This window comes from Ambystoma mexicanum, chromosome 1p (genome assembly GCF_040938575.1).
Source record: "Ambystoma mexicanum isolate Mex_15411 chromosome 1p, UKY_AmexF1_1, whole genome shotgun sequence".
Lineage (NCBI taxonomy): Eukaryota > Metazoa > Chordata > Amphibia > Caudata > Ambystomatidae > Ambystoma > Ambystoma mexicanum.
Window position 1 is genome coordinate 112,987,033 of NC_090921.1, and position 15,366 is coordinate 113,002,398.

Consider the following 15,366-nt stretch of genomic DNA (forward strand, 5'->3'; position numbering starts at 1 on the left):
ATTTGACCATATTCATCTTCAGTATGTTTACTAGTGTGTTCATGTTTCGGTGTATTCTGTGTACATATAGTACAACCACCTTCTTCAGGGCGTCCAGTTAGTAGACCCTGTTTCAAGTTAAAAAGAAATAAGAAGTGTGAGAGTTCCTCAAGTTATCAAATGCTATTAATTCAGCATATTATGTAAATGTAGGTGTTCAGGTTACCAGCTGTGCTTCAAGGGCAGTCAGTGACAAAATCCCAAGTCCCCTGGGGAGTGAGCAGACAGGGTCACTCTTCAAAACCTCATCCAAGTACTGAGAAGAGGGAGCACCAAGGAGGCATAACAACCCTCCTGCCTCTGACCGAAGTACTGAGAAGAGGAGTCACTGAGGAGGCATAAAGATTACCATAACCTCTGACCAAGGTACTGAGATGAAGAAGCCCCCAGGAAACATAAAGATCACTCCATGGAAACAAAAGACAGGCCTTGGCAGTCTGATGGGGAGGAGCCAGCTATCAAGTATAAAAACTGACAAAGGACTTGAATTAGAGAAAGAGTCCAGCAAGGAGCCTGGAAACCACCGGGAAGTGCGAACCTGGGAAGAGGAGAAGTCACAGCAGTAGGTCCGCGAGAAGCCACCGGTACAGCAGACCCAAGAAGGTGGAAAATCGGACCAGAGAAGCAGCTGGAGGGAGAGTGGCAGTGGCGTGACCATAGCAAGGTGGAGTTGGAGTTCCCACAACACTCAGACCAACAGCTCTCAGGCCTTGTGGAAGCAGGGTGGAGTGGCAAAGAGTAAAGAAAGGCAACAACCGCTACCAACAACCCAGGATGAACCAGAGATGGTGAGGCATACACGAGAAGGTAACGGGGCTCCCTGGGACACCCACTACGGGTTTGGGTGTGGAAGGTTGCACCCAGAGTGATCTCCCTCATCTCAGTACTCGTAAAAAGGGGTGTATCATTAAGAAGTGCATTGAGAGTAATCTCAATATGAAGGAGTGCATCATTGAGGGGTGCATCAGAAGTAATCCCCCGGCACAGTACCCATAAGAAAGAGTGCATCATGGAGGAATGCATCGGGAGTAATCTCCCTCGTCCCAGTAGTCCCACCAAAACTACTACAGGAAACAATTTGTGAGTAATCTTCTTCATTCCAGTAGTTCCATCAAAGCTACTGGAAGGAAAGTCTTTGAAGAGCACATTGGGAGTGATCTCCCTCGTCCCAGTAGTATCCAGAACACTACTGGCATCCAAGATTCAACACTATACATCAGAAGTAATCTCCCTCATCCCAGTGCTGTCAGCAAGTCTACTGGCTGGTAAATTTCAAATACCAAGGGAGTGAAAAGGACACTCCTTTTCAACTGGGAAGAAGTCTGGAAAGAGATACATAAGCTCATTCAAACTGTGTAGAGAAGAGAACTGTATTTATTTTACACCAGGAGGGAGTCATCCTCCTGATAGATCTTGGTTTGGTTGGGGCAGTTTCGAGAGAAGATAGTGTTGCTTTTGTGCCAGGAGGAGGGAGTCATCCTCCTAGTTGACTCTGGTTCAGAGGAACAGTTTTGAAGAAAAGACTATTGTTTGCTTTTCTTCTTATCAGTAGGTGGGAGCCATCCTTTTGATCATCGTTGGTGTAGGCTTAGCTTATGTTTATAGTGAGAGGGACAGAATAGGAGTTTGGGACAGAAGACAGACATTTGTGTTTTCCTGACGACGTGCACCTGTGTTTTAGTTATTAGGTAGGGTAATCCTTATAGAGTAGGATCAGTTAGTTGTTCTTTGAATATCATTACTCAAAGCTCTTTAATTATCACCTTTTTGTCCGACTCCTACTTTTGACAATCTCTCACCAGAGCCAGGTCTGGATGTCAGGGTGTTCGGTGTTGTTGGTCAGGAGTAGGAATTTGGTCTTGGAGGGATTGAGCTTCAGTTAAGTACTAAACATTCAGCAATGAATTAAGGTGAGGCCGGTCAGGAATCTGTCATTGTATTCGGAATATATCTTGAGGTAGGGATGTTTGACATCTGCATATTGGTGGATGTGGATATTGTGTAGAGGCTTGAGGGTTCTGAGCTGTTCAATGTATTAGTTAAAAATCAAGTGAGAGAGGGTTGATCCTTGCGGGACCCCACAGGTGTTGGGTAGAGTTGATGACATGGAGGAATCCATTTTGATGAATCTGTGCTTTTAATGCTGTAAAGGTTTGAACCAGCTGAGGACAGTCTTGCTGATCCCCATGTGGCAATGTAGTATGTCAGTGAGTGTTTGGTGGCCTATTGTGTCGAAAGCAGCTGAGAGGTCAAGGACAACCGGGAGGAAAGGATGCCCATCACTGTGCTACGTCTGGGTCTGAAGCCAGATTGGTAGGAAGTTGTTGGAAGGAGCTTGTTGGTGTCATTGTGTTGAAGGAGGTGCGTGGATACTGCTTCTCTGGGATCTTTCCTAGGAAGGGAAGAAGGGTGAGGGGCAGCAGTTGCTGAGGTTGTCGAGGTCCAGTGTTGGTTTTTGAGAAGCAGGAGGTGTGTCCAATTTTGAGTGTCGAGGGGAAGGTTGCTTGGTGAGGGATCTTTTGATGATTGCCATGTAAGAGAGGGTTGGTTCAGTCGGAAGAGTCTTGAGTACGGAGGATGTCATCTATGTACAATGTGTGGAATGATGCTGGGGTGCAGTCACGCCTTCCATGGTGGCTAAAATGTTGTCCAGGTAGTTGCGAGGTGGGATCTCTGGTATTCTGTCAGTTGTGCCATTGGTGTCTATATGCTGGTTGATTTAGTTCAAGAAATTTGATGGTGGTGGGTGTTTGATTGTATGCAGTATAGGTGGGCCAGGGAGAGGTTTGATGCAATGCTTAATGGTTTAGGCGAGGGCACTACGTTTGTTGTTGTCCTTGTATATAGTGTTCCGCTAGTAATTGCTATTGAAAGTGGTGAGCAGTCATAGGCGTGTGCTCCTTGAGCAGAGCGAGGTTAGATGAGCTGCGAGATTCACACCAAGTCTTTTCTTGTTTTCTGACTTTTTTTGTTGAGGTGGTGTTCTTGAGGGTACCAGAACAAATGTATCTGGGGCATGGTACTTGATGTTGGCTACGAGGGTTTAGGGTTGAGTTGAGTTCTTGGAGAAGCGATATACAGGTGCTTTTAAGTCTACTGCAATGTTGAAGCATGGGCCAATGCAAACAAGATGGAGAACAGTCAATGGTTATCCGGTGAATGTGAAGCATATATAAACAAAGCTGGTCTTTATGAAGGCACAATATTAACTAGTCATGTACATACTCCATTTATCAGAATATGTATTAAACAAATGGTAAGGGTACCCAAACCCACTTCAATGTCAATAGGTGCTCACAATTGAGGTACAAAATGAAGGTTTATAAATCTTAGCAATTGTGTTAAGTGTAGACAGAGAAATTGACTTCCATGAATGGTGCTGCAGCAGGTAGGTAACCAATCAAATGAAGTGTATCTGTCAGTCCTATTATATAATAAATGTCTATGTAACTGCTTATATACTGAGAGTGGACACAACAGTTAGCATTTGAAGACAGCTGTCACATAATCCTGGGTTTTGCATCTCTTTCCCTGTTAGGTCTTCGTTTCATTCGCCAGGACTCTTTCATTGGCCAGAGACACCGCCAGTTGACCAGCAAAGAGGGCCACTCCATTTAGCAGCTGTCCAGTGGTGCCAAGACTCTTGCCCAGTATGGAGTACAACATTCGCCTGGCAGTGAAAGAAGACTGTAAAGAGCTACTGAGACTGATCAAGGTAAGGCGAGCTGTAGTCACTCAGACAGATACATGGAGAGGCTCCATTACATATGTGAAGGCGGGAGTGGCTAGGAGAGATTTCAGAATGAATCTTGTTTTGTGGATAGGTATATACAGGTTTCAGTAGATGTCGGACCAGAATTTTATTAAAAACGTTCTACGTACTTTTTAAAACAGTAGGTGTGTCGGACCCGCACCCTGGCTATCAAACATCTAATTTGCATTTCCCGGGGTGCAATGTTCCTCCAGAAGTGCTTCAACAAGATCTTCAATGAATCCCAGAGTTGAGAAAGCTGAAAAAGAAAACCAAGTCTACTCTGTCTTTACCAAAGGGGATTCAAATACTGCATCTGACTCTCTATGGTCGACCCTTTTCTCGAAATAATTCTAATACATTCTGTGGCTGAATTCTTTGAGATAATCTTTTTCTTTTAAAATTGGTAATATTTTATAATGCTGAATATGTTATAATAATGGATGGTTTTGTCGTAAAACGGTTTTGAAATGTTGTGCTCTGTGTATGTGTAGAATGGAGGTGGTGAGTTGGTTTTCATGCCTGGCAAGTAGCTTGCAACTTTAGGTTTTGCCATATAATGTTTTTTAATAAAATGAAGTAGATTTTAAGCAACCTAAAAATGTCAAAATTTCACCGAAAGGCTACCCCAGAGCACTGTTAGTTCTGGTAACGTGAAGAACAATGCTTAACAGGCATCACATACACTTGCAAGCCTATCAATGGCTGCCGACCTTTCCTAACCCCAGAAAGCTGCATCACGATTGCCAGAGCTCGTATTCTTCCAGAATAGACTACTGCAATGCCATTTTTACGGGCTCTACCAAGTAGAACATCAAAAAAATACAGATTATTCGGAATAACGCACTAAGAGCAGCACTAAATAGCGCAAAAAAAGCATTCTTTTTGGTATCTTGCTCATTATTTATATCGCGCACCGAACCCTGAGGTAACTAGGCACTTGAAAAGCTTAATAGTTCCAGACATAAAGTTACACGATTAGAAAGACAGTTAAGAGGACCCGTGGTTACAGATGGGTCTGATGACAGGAAATAACATTATAGCATTTACAGATAAGTGCAAGCGGTTTAGGTGAACATATGATGGAAGACCAGGAACGGCAGAGAAGGCAGAAGATGCCTTATTGGAGAGGCTTGTTGAACAGCCAACTTTTTATTCCGTGTTTCAATATAATGAAGGAGGGTTCTTGTCTGTAGGGGAGAGGTATAGAGTTCCAGCATTTGGTTACTTGGACTGGGAAGCTGGCTCGTCCTGCAGTTTTTAGATTGTATCTGAGTACTGCGAGACAATGAGAGTGGGTAGATCTGGTATTGCGAGATGTTTGGTGCTTGCAGAATTTATCTGATAAGTATTTGGGGGCTCTGTTCGCAAGGCATTTATTTGTGATTGCCAAAGTGCGGAGAGTAATTCTGTCACGGACTGAAAGCCACTTGGCCTCACGTCGGAGGGTCGAGATGTGGCTGGTTCTGGGAAGGTTGAGGGCTGCTCTCAGTGAGTTAATTTGAAGGACCTGTAGCCTGTTGAGGTTGAGTTTGGAGGAGCTTAGGAAGAGTGTGTTGCAATAGTACATTTTTGACAAGGCTAATGCTCTGGCAAGAGTTAGGCAACTGTAGGTCAACAGGTAGGGTTTGCAACTGTAGATTAGTTTGTTAGTGTTGCGGCCGCTACAGCGGTGACTTGCATCTTCAAGGACAGTGTTGAGTCAAGGTGGACCCCCAGGGTTTTTATTTCTGGTTCTACGTGATTACGCCGACCTATTTTTGGTCGTGGTACTTTTCATCGCCGGATTTTACATCGCCAGAAACCCTGTTTTTGTTTATTTTTTTTTATTCTGGGGGGGGGGGTTGCCCCCCCCAGACCCCGCCCTTACTATTATAATAATACCCCAACAAAACAACCCTCAAAATAAAAAATAAACAAAAAGGGGTTTCTGGCGATGTAAAATCCGGCGATGAAAAGTACCACGACCAAAAATAGGTCGGCGAAATGCGTGTTTACCTTATTTCTTTGGGTACTTTAATCGTGTTTCCGTTAACGATGAAGACGGAGTACCTCTGGTCCAGTTTGTACAGTCGTGCCTGAGTGCCGACAATCAGGAGCTCAGTCTTATCATCATTGAGGCACAGGCTATTGTTGGCCATCCAGGCCTGGATTTCTAAGTGAATATTGTTCAGAAGCTTGGAATCCTCTTCATAGCACCCAGAGAGTTGGATGAGGACTTGGGTGTCGTCAGCGTAGTTAGTGAAGACGACACCCATGTTGTCCAGGCGATCGACGATGAGCTTCGTAAGCATATTATAAAGCGTGGGTGACACGCAGGATCCTTGATGGACTCCACAGTGTATGGTGTCTGAGTCTGCTGCGGCTGAGGGTGAAAAAACTCTGGTGGTAAAGGAGTTAATCCAATTGGATGCATTGGTGGAGAAGGCAGCTGCTGTGGTGAGTGTCCCATTAGGATTTGGTGGTCGACTAGGTCGAAGGCCGCAAACAAGTCTAGGAGCAGGAGGATCGCTAGCTTGCCTTTAACCTTCGCCTCATCCATTGTCGAAGGCCTAGTAGCTTATGGTCTTCTGGATGCTTGTGGATTTGCAGGTATGCGACTCTGTCCAGTATTCTTAAAAGGAAGGGGACGGTAGTAATGGGCCTGTAGTTTGTCGGAGTATTCAGATCTAGTTTAGGTTTTTTTAAGAGAGGCATGACCCAGGCCTCCTTAAGATTGTTGGGGACTTGACTAGTTTTGAAGGACGAGTTATTCAGAGAGGCAATGAAAGGGGACATGTCTTCAGCTCCTTCCTTAATGATGGAGGCTGGGCAGATGTCTCCTTGACAATGAGAAGGTTTCAGGCTTTTAATAATGTCTTCTACTTCCTTAGGTGTTACTTGTGAGAATGCAAAAGATGGGCAAAGAGGGCGTCTGTAGTCTGAAGCCAGTTTGGGGGCGGAGGCAGCTTGAGAGGCTATTCTTTTTGGCTTCAATTTTATTTTGTAATAGAGTAATTTTATCAGATAAGGCTTGCTGGATTTTAGTTCACCAGGTCGCATCCTGTGCAGTCCTCGGAGGGGGGTGCTGGGGATTCTAGCTCCTTTAGGATACTAAAGAGCTCCTTGCTACTTGATTTGGCGTTGTTGATTCTGGTGTTGTAGGCTTCTTTTTTAGTGGATAGGATGGCTGTTTTGTATGTTGCCGCTGCTGTGGTGAACAGGAGTTAATTATGGCTAGTGGGATATCTCTCCTGCAAGACGGAATGCCCACTGGGCGCCGGTTCGTGAACGTATACTCTTCAAATTACTCTGGCTAATGCAACAATGCTTATCAAACACTGCCCCAAGATACTTATCTAGAAGATTCACCAAACTACAAACCAACAGACCCACCCAGGCCAGCCACTTACAGCTCCATTCCATTCCCAGATTTAAGTTGCAAAAGCGGCGGGCTGCAGTTTACCAGTGGTGGCGGCCAAAAACTGGAACTCCCTCCCGCTTGCTCTGAGATCAGAAACGTCATTCTGGTCCTTGCTCAAAGGCCTCAAAACATGGCTATTCACAGAAGACCTTTAATCAGTCTTACCACTATGCTCTACTATGATTGTAAACATCCTGTGATTAAGCAACTACACTGGGCCTCATTACAAGTTTGCCAGTCCGGTAACAATGGTGCCAGTAAGCTACCGACACCATTGTTACCTGACTTGCAAACTGCGAGGTTTGCTAGCAGGTGCCTTTCTGCCCGCCAGGTCTGACCTGGCGGGTAGAACGGCACCCGCTCGCAGACCTCGACGGATGCACCGGCACCATTCATGAATGGTGCCGGTGCATCCGTCCTCCCCATTCCCATTGAGTCCAATGGGACTCAAATGGGAATGGGGAGTAATATTTTCTGGCGCCCGGGAATTGGCAATTACCGTGTCCGCCGGTGCTGTAGTGCCCCGGTAATTACCCATTCCCGGGCGTCGGAAAATTCATGACTCCAGTATTTACCATTACGTGCCTCATTACGAGTTTGCCGGTCCGGATACAATGGTACCGGTAAACATACTGCTACCGTTATATCCGGACCTGCAAACTCTGAGCTGTGCTCGCGGGTGCCTTTCATTCCGCCAGGTCTGACCTGGCGGAATGAAAGGCACCCGCCAGCACAGCATTTTGGATGCACAGGCACCGTTGATAACGATGCCTGTGCATCCGGCTTCCCCATTCCCATTGAGCCCTATAGAGGCTCAATGGGAATGGGGAAGAATTTTTTCCGGCGCCCAGGAATGAGCACATACCGGGTCCGGCAAGGCCGTAATAACCCGATAATTGCCCATTTCTGGGCGCAGGAAAAAATGCAACTCCAGCGACAACCGTGCCTGTTTTACAGCCACGGCTACCGCCAGGGTTGTAATGAGTTTTTTTTCTGATAAGAAGGAATCGTTAGTGCAGTACCAAAAATGTTGGTTTTCCTTGTTGTACTTGTTTTCTTAAACACTTTTTCTGTTCATAATTTACCATGTCGGAGGTCTTATTCTTTTTCAATTGGTGATCTGGATATGGCAGGGTGTTTCATTAATAGAGGGGACAGTGTCATTCAATGTTGTTGACAATTATTTTTTAATTTCCAACTTGACATGACTTGAATTCCTCTTACATGTTTCTTAGTGAGATTATTTACAAGTTGCATAGCTTTTAAAATGGTGAAAAGGCAAATGACTGTACCAAAAGTAAACAGCCATAAACATTATGCTTCATTCTGAGTAAATAAGACTCTACGAGCCCGGATTTCCCAGCTTACTTACCATCCCATTGGTCATTTCAGGGAGCTGTCTGCACTATTGATAGGGGGTGTGCGCTATTCATTACATTATTGGGGTTTTATGACTCGCAGCAGATCATGCATAGTCGCTTCAAAGCACCTTGGGAAAGAGGGAGGGGATAGAAGATATTGAGTAAGGGTGAATTTTCTATGAGGATGTGGGTGATTAGCGATGGGCATTATGCATCTCAGAGCCCGGGAAGTTGTTTTCTTTTTTCTAAGGTGCATAGTCCTCCATGTTTCTCATCCCAAAGGTGCTGGGGATACATCTGAGGCTCTTAGGAAGGCTTGAGTGTATAGAATGTTTTTAAGAACCTTACTGAATTTGAAGGGCTAAACATGCTTTAAATCCACCAGATGGCCCTCTCTATTGATAGTTCTTGATTTTTCCCAGGCAGGTTATTGCCCCATTCGTCAATCTATGGTTCTTCCAATGGGCATATGTTTTGAACATTATGCAGAGGTATTGGGGCATGACCGGGCGGTATGCTTGACGGATCGTGCACTGTGCCTTTAATGGACATTTAGTTCGATCAGGCGTTGATTCAAGTGATTATAAGGTGGGTGATCATATGCTATTTTTATTAGCCAGGATCAGTGCAGTACGGTTTTCAATCAATCGTTAATGTTAATGCACATACTAAAGAAGGGAACTACGAGCTAAATGATTTCTGTGGTTCCATAAAGGAGAGATCTATGAGCTTAATGTTGTCAGAGGTTCCATAAAGCAGGGAACTATGAGCTTAATGATATCTGTGGTTCCATAAAGGAGGGATCTATGAGCTTAATGATATCTGTGATTCCATAAAGGAGGGATCTATGAGCTTAATGATATCTGTGATTCCATAAAGGAGGGATCTATGAGTTTAATGATATCTGTGATTCCATAAAGGAGGGATCCATGAGCTTACTGATATCTGTGGTTCCATAAATCAGGGAACTATGAGCTTAATGATGTCTGTGGTTCCATAAAGGAGGGATCTATGAGCTTAATGTTGTCTGTGGTTCCATAAAGCAGGGAACTATGAACTTATTGATATCTGTGGTTCCATAAAGAAGAGATCTATGAGCTTAATGGTGTCTGTGGTTCCATAAAGCAGGGAACTATGAGCTTAATGATATCTGTGGTTCCATAAAGCAGGGATCTATGAGCTTAATTATATCTGTGGTTCCATAAATCAGGGATCTATGAGCTTAATGATATCTGTGATTCCATAAAGCAGGGATCTATGAGCTTAATGACATGTGTTTCCATAAAGCAGGGAACTATGAGCGTAATGATATCCGTGGTCCCATAAATCAGAGAACTAAGAGCGTAATGATATCTGTGGTTCCATACCCCTTCCACGAACTGTGGCAAATATGAGAGCAATGCAATTTCTTTTATACATTTACCTATGTCAGTTTATACTGATCTGATTAATCTTCTGTACCCTTGATGCCACTAAAACCTAAGTTGAAAGTATACCTCAACTTGGTCAAAGAACCAAATGGTTAATAAAAGACAAGGGAGGATTAATTTATTCCAATATAATCCATGGTTTCAATAGGCTTTAGAGCAGTGGAGAACTTTGACATTAGAACATTAGAATAGGTATCTTATTACTTAAAATGTTACATTATGTTACTCTGAACCTGCACACGCTTGTACTACATCTGTAGCAACAAAGGGTAGAATACAGTGCACACTATCTGATCCCTTTTATAATTGACCATAAGCACCCAACAGATAGGGCTTCATTGCAAGTGTGACGGTCTGGAAACCAGGGTACCAGTAACCTTACCGGCACCCTTGTTTCTGGACTGCCACACTACCAGACTGCCTGCTGGGGCCGCTGCACCAGACAGGTCTGACCATGCCGGACGCAGCGGCTGCGGTAGGCAGAATCTTCACGGAAGCGCTTCTGTCTCACCATTCCCATAGAGTCCTAACGGACAAAATCTGGCCCCAGACTTCCTGCGCCGGCTGGACATGTAATGTCCTGGTGGCGCCGGATTCAGTGTTATGGAGTTGGTGGCAACTTGCTGGTCACGCCAGTGGATTACTGCCAACTTCATAATGAGGTCCATAGTCGTCAGAAAGGGGAATTGTAGTGTGCACTTTGTCATGGGTCACGTACCAGAGGGATGTTTTGGCTATGTGCACCGGTTTTATAAGTGCAGCTGAGAAAGTTAACGTCAGTCACAATTATAATGCCTATACTCTGAGATCTTAAGCTCTGAATGTCGCGCATCAAAATTTACACTCGCTCCTAGCCACAGACGAGTGATCATTGACTCTTGGTGAGTAAGAAATGGTGTGCTTTGTGCATGTGGAGAACTGAGGTGGCGAGTGACTTTTTATGCCTGTGTGATAGCTTGCCCCTTGAAATTGTTACCTCCGCCTATAGCCAAAAAGCATGCCATTAGATTAAATTCGCCAAGCATGATCAGTGGTGTGGGGCTAGGTGAGATGTGACCTAGGAAGTGGTCAATGTCCCCATAAAAAGACCCTAGTGGGCCAGGTGGGCGCTAGATGATGAGAAAGGATATAGTGTGTGGTGAGGTGAAGATTTTCTACATGTATTCGAAGGAGGGAAAGTCTGGTAGAGGTACCGGACAGGGAGTAGATAGGTATTTTGGTTGATATAGAAGTCCAATGCAGCTGCCACGTCCGGTGGTAAGGGGAATGTGGGCAAATGAAGAAAAGGAGGAAGTGGGTGAAGCAGGAACTGTTGAATTGTGGGGTGGAATCCATGTTTCGATAATGCAGAGGAAGTGGAGATTTAGTCGTAGGAATAAGTCCAAAACAGCAGCAGTCTTGTTGCATAGATACCTTGCGTTCCATAAGGAAAGGTCAATGATGTTGGAAGTGTAAACAAGCTGGGGATAGATGAGGTTGGTGTAACGAGATGAAGTGGTGGGGCGGTGGTCTGCCTGGGGGTTGGAGGGTGAAGGACTGTTGAGTATGGAGACAGTCATGGTGATTAAGCGCAGTACCTTGAAGGAAGGCCAGGCAGAGGGATGGGTTATGGTGGAGGATAACGGAGGGAGCAGGCGGGTGGGATGCAGCATGCCTGTGAACTCTTTAGGCGCGGAACTGCCGCGGACAGCTGCAGACAGCTATGTCATACTTTGCCTCAATTTGCTGCGTCTTTGCCTGTAGGCGGATCTTACAAGCCGCGGCGAGTGGGATGACAGTGAGGCAGGTGGGCGTGGACTCCAACTGTTAGGCGTTGCCTGGCAAACAAATGCTGCTCCTGGTGGAGGGCCGGCAGAAGGAAGTCTGGTGGTGTGAGGGCCTTGATTGAATGGCCCAAGGGCAGCTTGGGAGTAGCTGGAAACACTCCCCAGCTTCGGGCAGGTAGCTCCACACTTGTACCCCCTTCGCCGCGGATTCGCCTGGAGGCGGATCTTACAAACCGCGGTGAGCTGGATGACAGCGAGGCAGGTGGGTGTGGCCTCCAACTGTCAGGCGTTGACTGGCAAATAAATGCTGCTCCTGGTGGTGGGCCGGCAGAAGGAAGTCAGGTGGTTTTCAACCTTTTTGTGACTAGTGATTTACCTGCCACCCCTGGAACTATGTTCAGAATGCCACTTTCTCCAGTCTGCTGCATCTTCTCTGTTCTTCCTTTGGGGTGGGGTTTTGTACAGTATACCCTTTTCGTGCTATGTGCAGATGGGGTGTATGATTAAATATATATATATAAGTTCATAGAAATAAAAACTTGAATGGATATTCCCTTTATTTTGGGCTGTGATACTCTGTTTCTTGGGTCACTACTGGCTCTCCTTCACACCCCTCTTAAGAGCATAGCTTTCCCCCAACCCACGTTACCACAAAAGGTGAAGGAGGTATTGTAATATAAAGAAACACTCCAGGCTGCTTTGGATTGCTTCTTAATGAGTTTACTTCCAGTTCTTAAGTTACAAGTTACATGACACTGAGACATCAGGTATAAGACAATAGATCACCGGCACCCATCACCCAGGGAGGGAGGGACCAACTGAACTGTTACAGAACACTCAACACAGCATTCTCACACTCATACATCGACATTCCACTTGACACTTGCATGACATCACTAAGCACATGACCAGCTTCAGCAGACTCAGACAAGCACATCATAAAACATCTCCCTCCTTACCAAAACACCTACACAAACAACAAGAACTTTACATACAGGCAAGTCAGACCACCATCCACCATACAAACTTCACAAGATACTCTCTCAGCTATGCGATTCCAAACTTCACCTACAAATACAGGTCACCCTCAATAATAACCCAGGTCACCTTCTGTCTGTCCCTGCCACGAACAGACTCTAGACTCACACTCTAGACACATGCCAGCCCATACACAAGGCTAAGACTACCCTACAAACGAAACACCCACTAACATAACATTTATCCTTCCACACGCCCCCGCCACAGGCGAGCCTCCAGGCTGACACCCTGAAGCACAGCTTGCCATCCTGAAGCAATACTAGATATCCAGGATGACAACAGAATCACCATACCTAGTAAGAGAACTCATAAAACCGCTAATACTACCGCTGAAATGTCACCAACTATGCCTACATCACGAGCATACAAACAGATACATCAATGAACTAGGCCAATCAAACCCACCCAACCACACCAAGGTATACAGATCCTGCAACAACTTGAAGATGCTGGCCAGCCATCTCCAAGACCACCAACAAAATATGGGGTTGACCTAACTACTTATCTCGATGGCAGCACTCACAAGTCCCATAAACAAACCCTGATCTCAAAACACTAAGGCCAGGGTTGACAGATAACACATAAAGGAAAACAAATAACCAGACAACTCATAATCTTGGACAGCATCTTTCCCTTTCACTTAATGTTCACTGGAGGGCGTCCCCAACCAGCACCACAACTTCATCTAAACAGAATCAACCTGTACCTTAAATATGAGTATGCCAAATACTTCAACCTACAATGCACTACTACCCCTCTTAACGTTACGGGGAACGTCCTCTTCCCTGCTCTCCATAGTGCACAACTCAAAACCAGCTCATTAATACCGCTGTCAGAGGCGCTAACTCCCTAACCTGAGTGGTGCATACCACACCTTACCAAAAAACTGCTATGAGAAGCGGTACATTTCAGCACTTATTCACTAAAACGGAGGTGCTACCTCCCTAACCTTAGTAGTGCTCATAGCCTACTAAAACACACTAACGTAAGTTGTTCTCAACTACACACTGAACCGGAGTACTTACTCCCTTCATAGGCACACACCTAACTTAACATGGAATGACTTACACACATGCGTCTCTCACACTTGTCACATTAGGCCTTCCATTCATTCCCATACTTCTTAAACTCTATGGATATTACATGAGGCATTTCTTCAACTTTTAGAGTTTGAAACAATGGCATCGTCTCCAGCACAGTCCATTTGCCTGTCTGAGGGCTATTTGCACTCTAAATGCCTAAAAGTCCATGTTGTTCTATAATAACAACCTAAATCCTAGAAATCCTCAAACGGTTAATTTAGCCCACTCATATCCCATAACCAAACCAATCTCACGTAATGAAGCTAATAAATTCCTAAAAGTCCACGTTGTCATTTAATAACCTAACACCTATAAATCCTCAAAAGGTTAATCTAGCTCTCCTTCACCCACATACACTCCATATAAGCTCCATACGTAAACACTTTCCACACCTATATTATTATTTTGCATTTCATTATGCCATCAATAATAACAATATACAAGAAAGTCCATAAACCTGTAAATCATCAAAATTTGTTAAGTTTCTATGGAAAACAAACAACGCTCTCTCATTCGCCCAGAACACGCATGGATGGTGCCAATCCTCACACATGTCACAGGTATTAAAACATATTACACTGCATGTTTGGACTTAACTTCAATATTCGCCAATAGCCAAATACACTGACTATCATTTAAAGACTTCTTAACAAAATATGATAAAAACTTCTTCACCTCACATCCTGTGAATCACAAACCTATATTTACCAGAACGATGGCCGCTACATGACGCCACGCAGTCAGGGCGGAGTGGCATATACTGATTACTGCCTCCTAGTAAACGTGGCAGCTCAAGCGCTGCAATTACTGCCCAAAACCTCCTACCGAATGAGGCCATCCATGTACCTACTGTTCAGGTGAAGAGACCCTACACCTAACTCGGCCGCCGTTGGCCGCTACTGGATGCCCCGCTCACCGTGGCGGAGCGGCATTCTTTGCCAGGGCCACCACTGGCTTCCCCAACATGGGAAGCATAGCTGATATTTGTTACGACCCATCCCGTCCCAGATGCAGGAACGGGAAAGCACGTCCTTCCTCACAGGTCCTTTACTCGATATCCCATGATCCGTCCATCCGGATGTGGAGACGTGGAAACACGGAAATATGTCCTCCTCCAAAGGTTCTTTACTCGATGATCTCCTTCACAGTGTTTCGCTCGTAGCATACTAATCAAGTACGGACCATGACACTCCAGAACACTGGGAAGGAAAAGCTCCAAGTTCCGAAGTATCGCCGTACGGCACTGCTAGAAGGCGGACGTCATCACTTTCAAACTGGTAATCAAAACCTGAAGAACTCCTGCACAGCTCGGTGACCAACGGTCTGTTCGGCCACTGCGCTTTTCTATATATGCATTCACACTCGACCAAATACAGCTCTGAGTCATTTCCAAATGCCCATAAAATACGCCCGAGCTGCAATAAAAAAACATTTTCTTCACACGGCATGTTTTCAAGCCTTCTCCTTGCTCGAAAACATTTTCTTCACACAGCATG

The 15,366-nt window shown here is 45.1% G+C and overlaps 1 protein-coding gene across 2 annotated transcripts in view; it reads left to right on the forward strand.

Moving 5' to 3' along the window:
• The window catches only part of LOC138566825 (diamine acetyltransferase 1-like), a 355,000-nt gene that overhangs the window by 119,389 nt on the left and 220,245 nt on the right, over positions 1 to 15,366 (forward strand). For both annotated transcript variants that reach the window (XM_069644517.1, XM_069644511.1), the window contains exon 2: positions 3,578 to 3,754. In XM_069644517.1, the coding sequence (XP_069500618.1) occupies positions 3,692 to 3,754 (63 nt within the window). In that variant the 5' untranslated portion in view covers positions 3,578 to 3,691. The remainder of the gene's footprint in view (positions 1 to 3,577; positions 3,755 to 15,366) is intronic.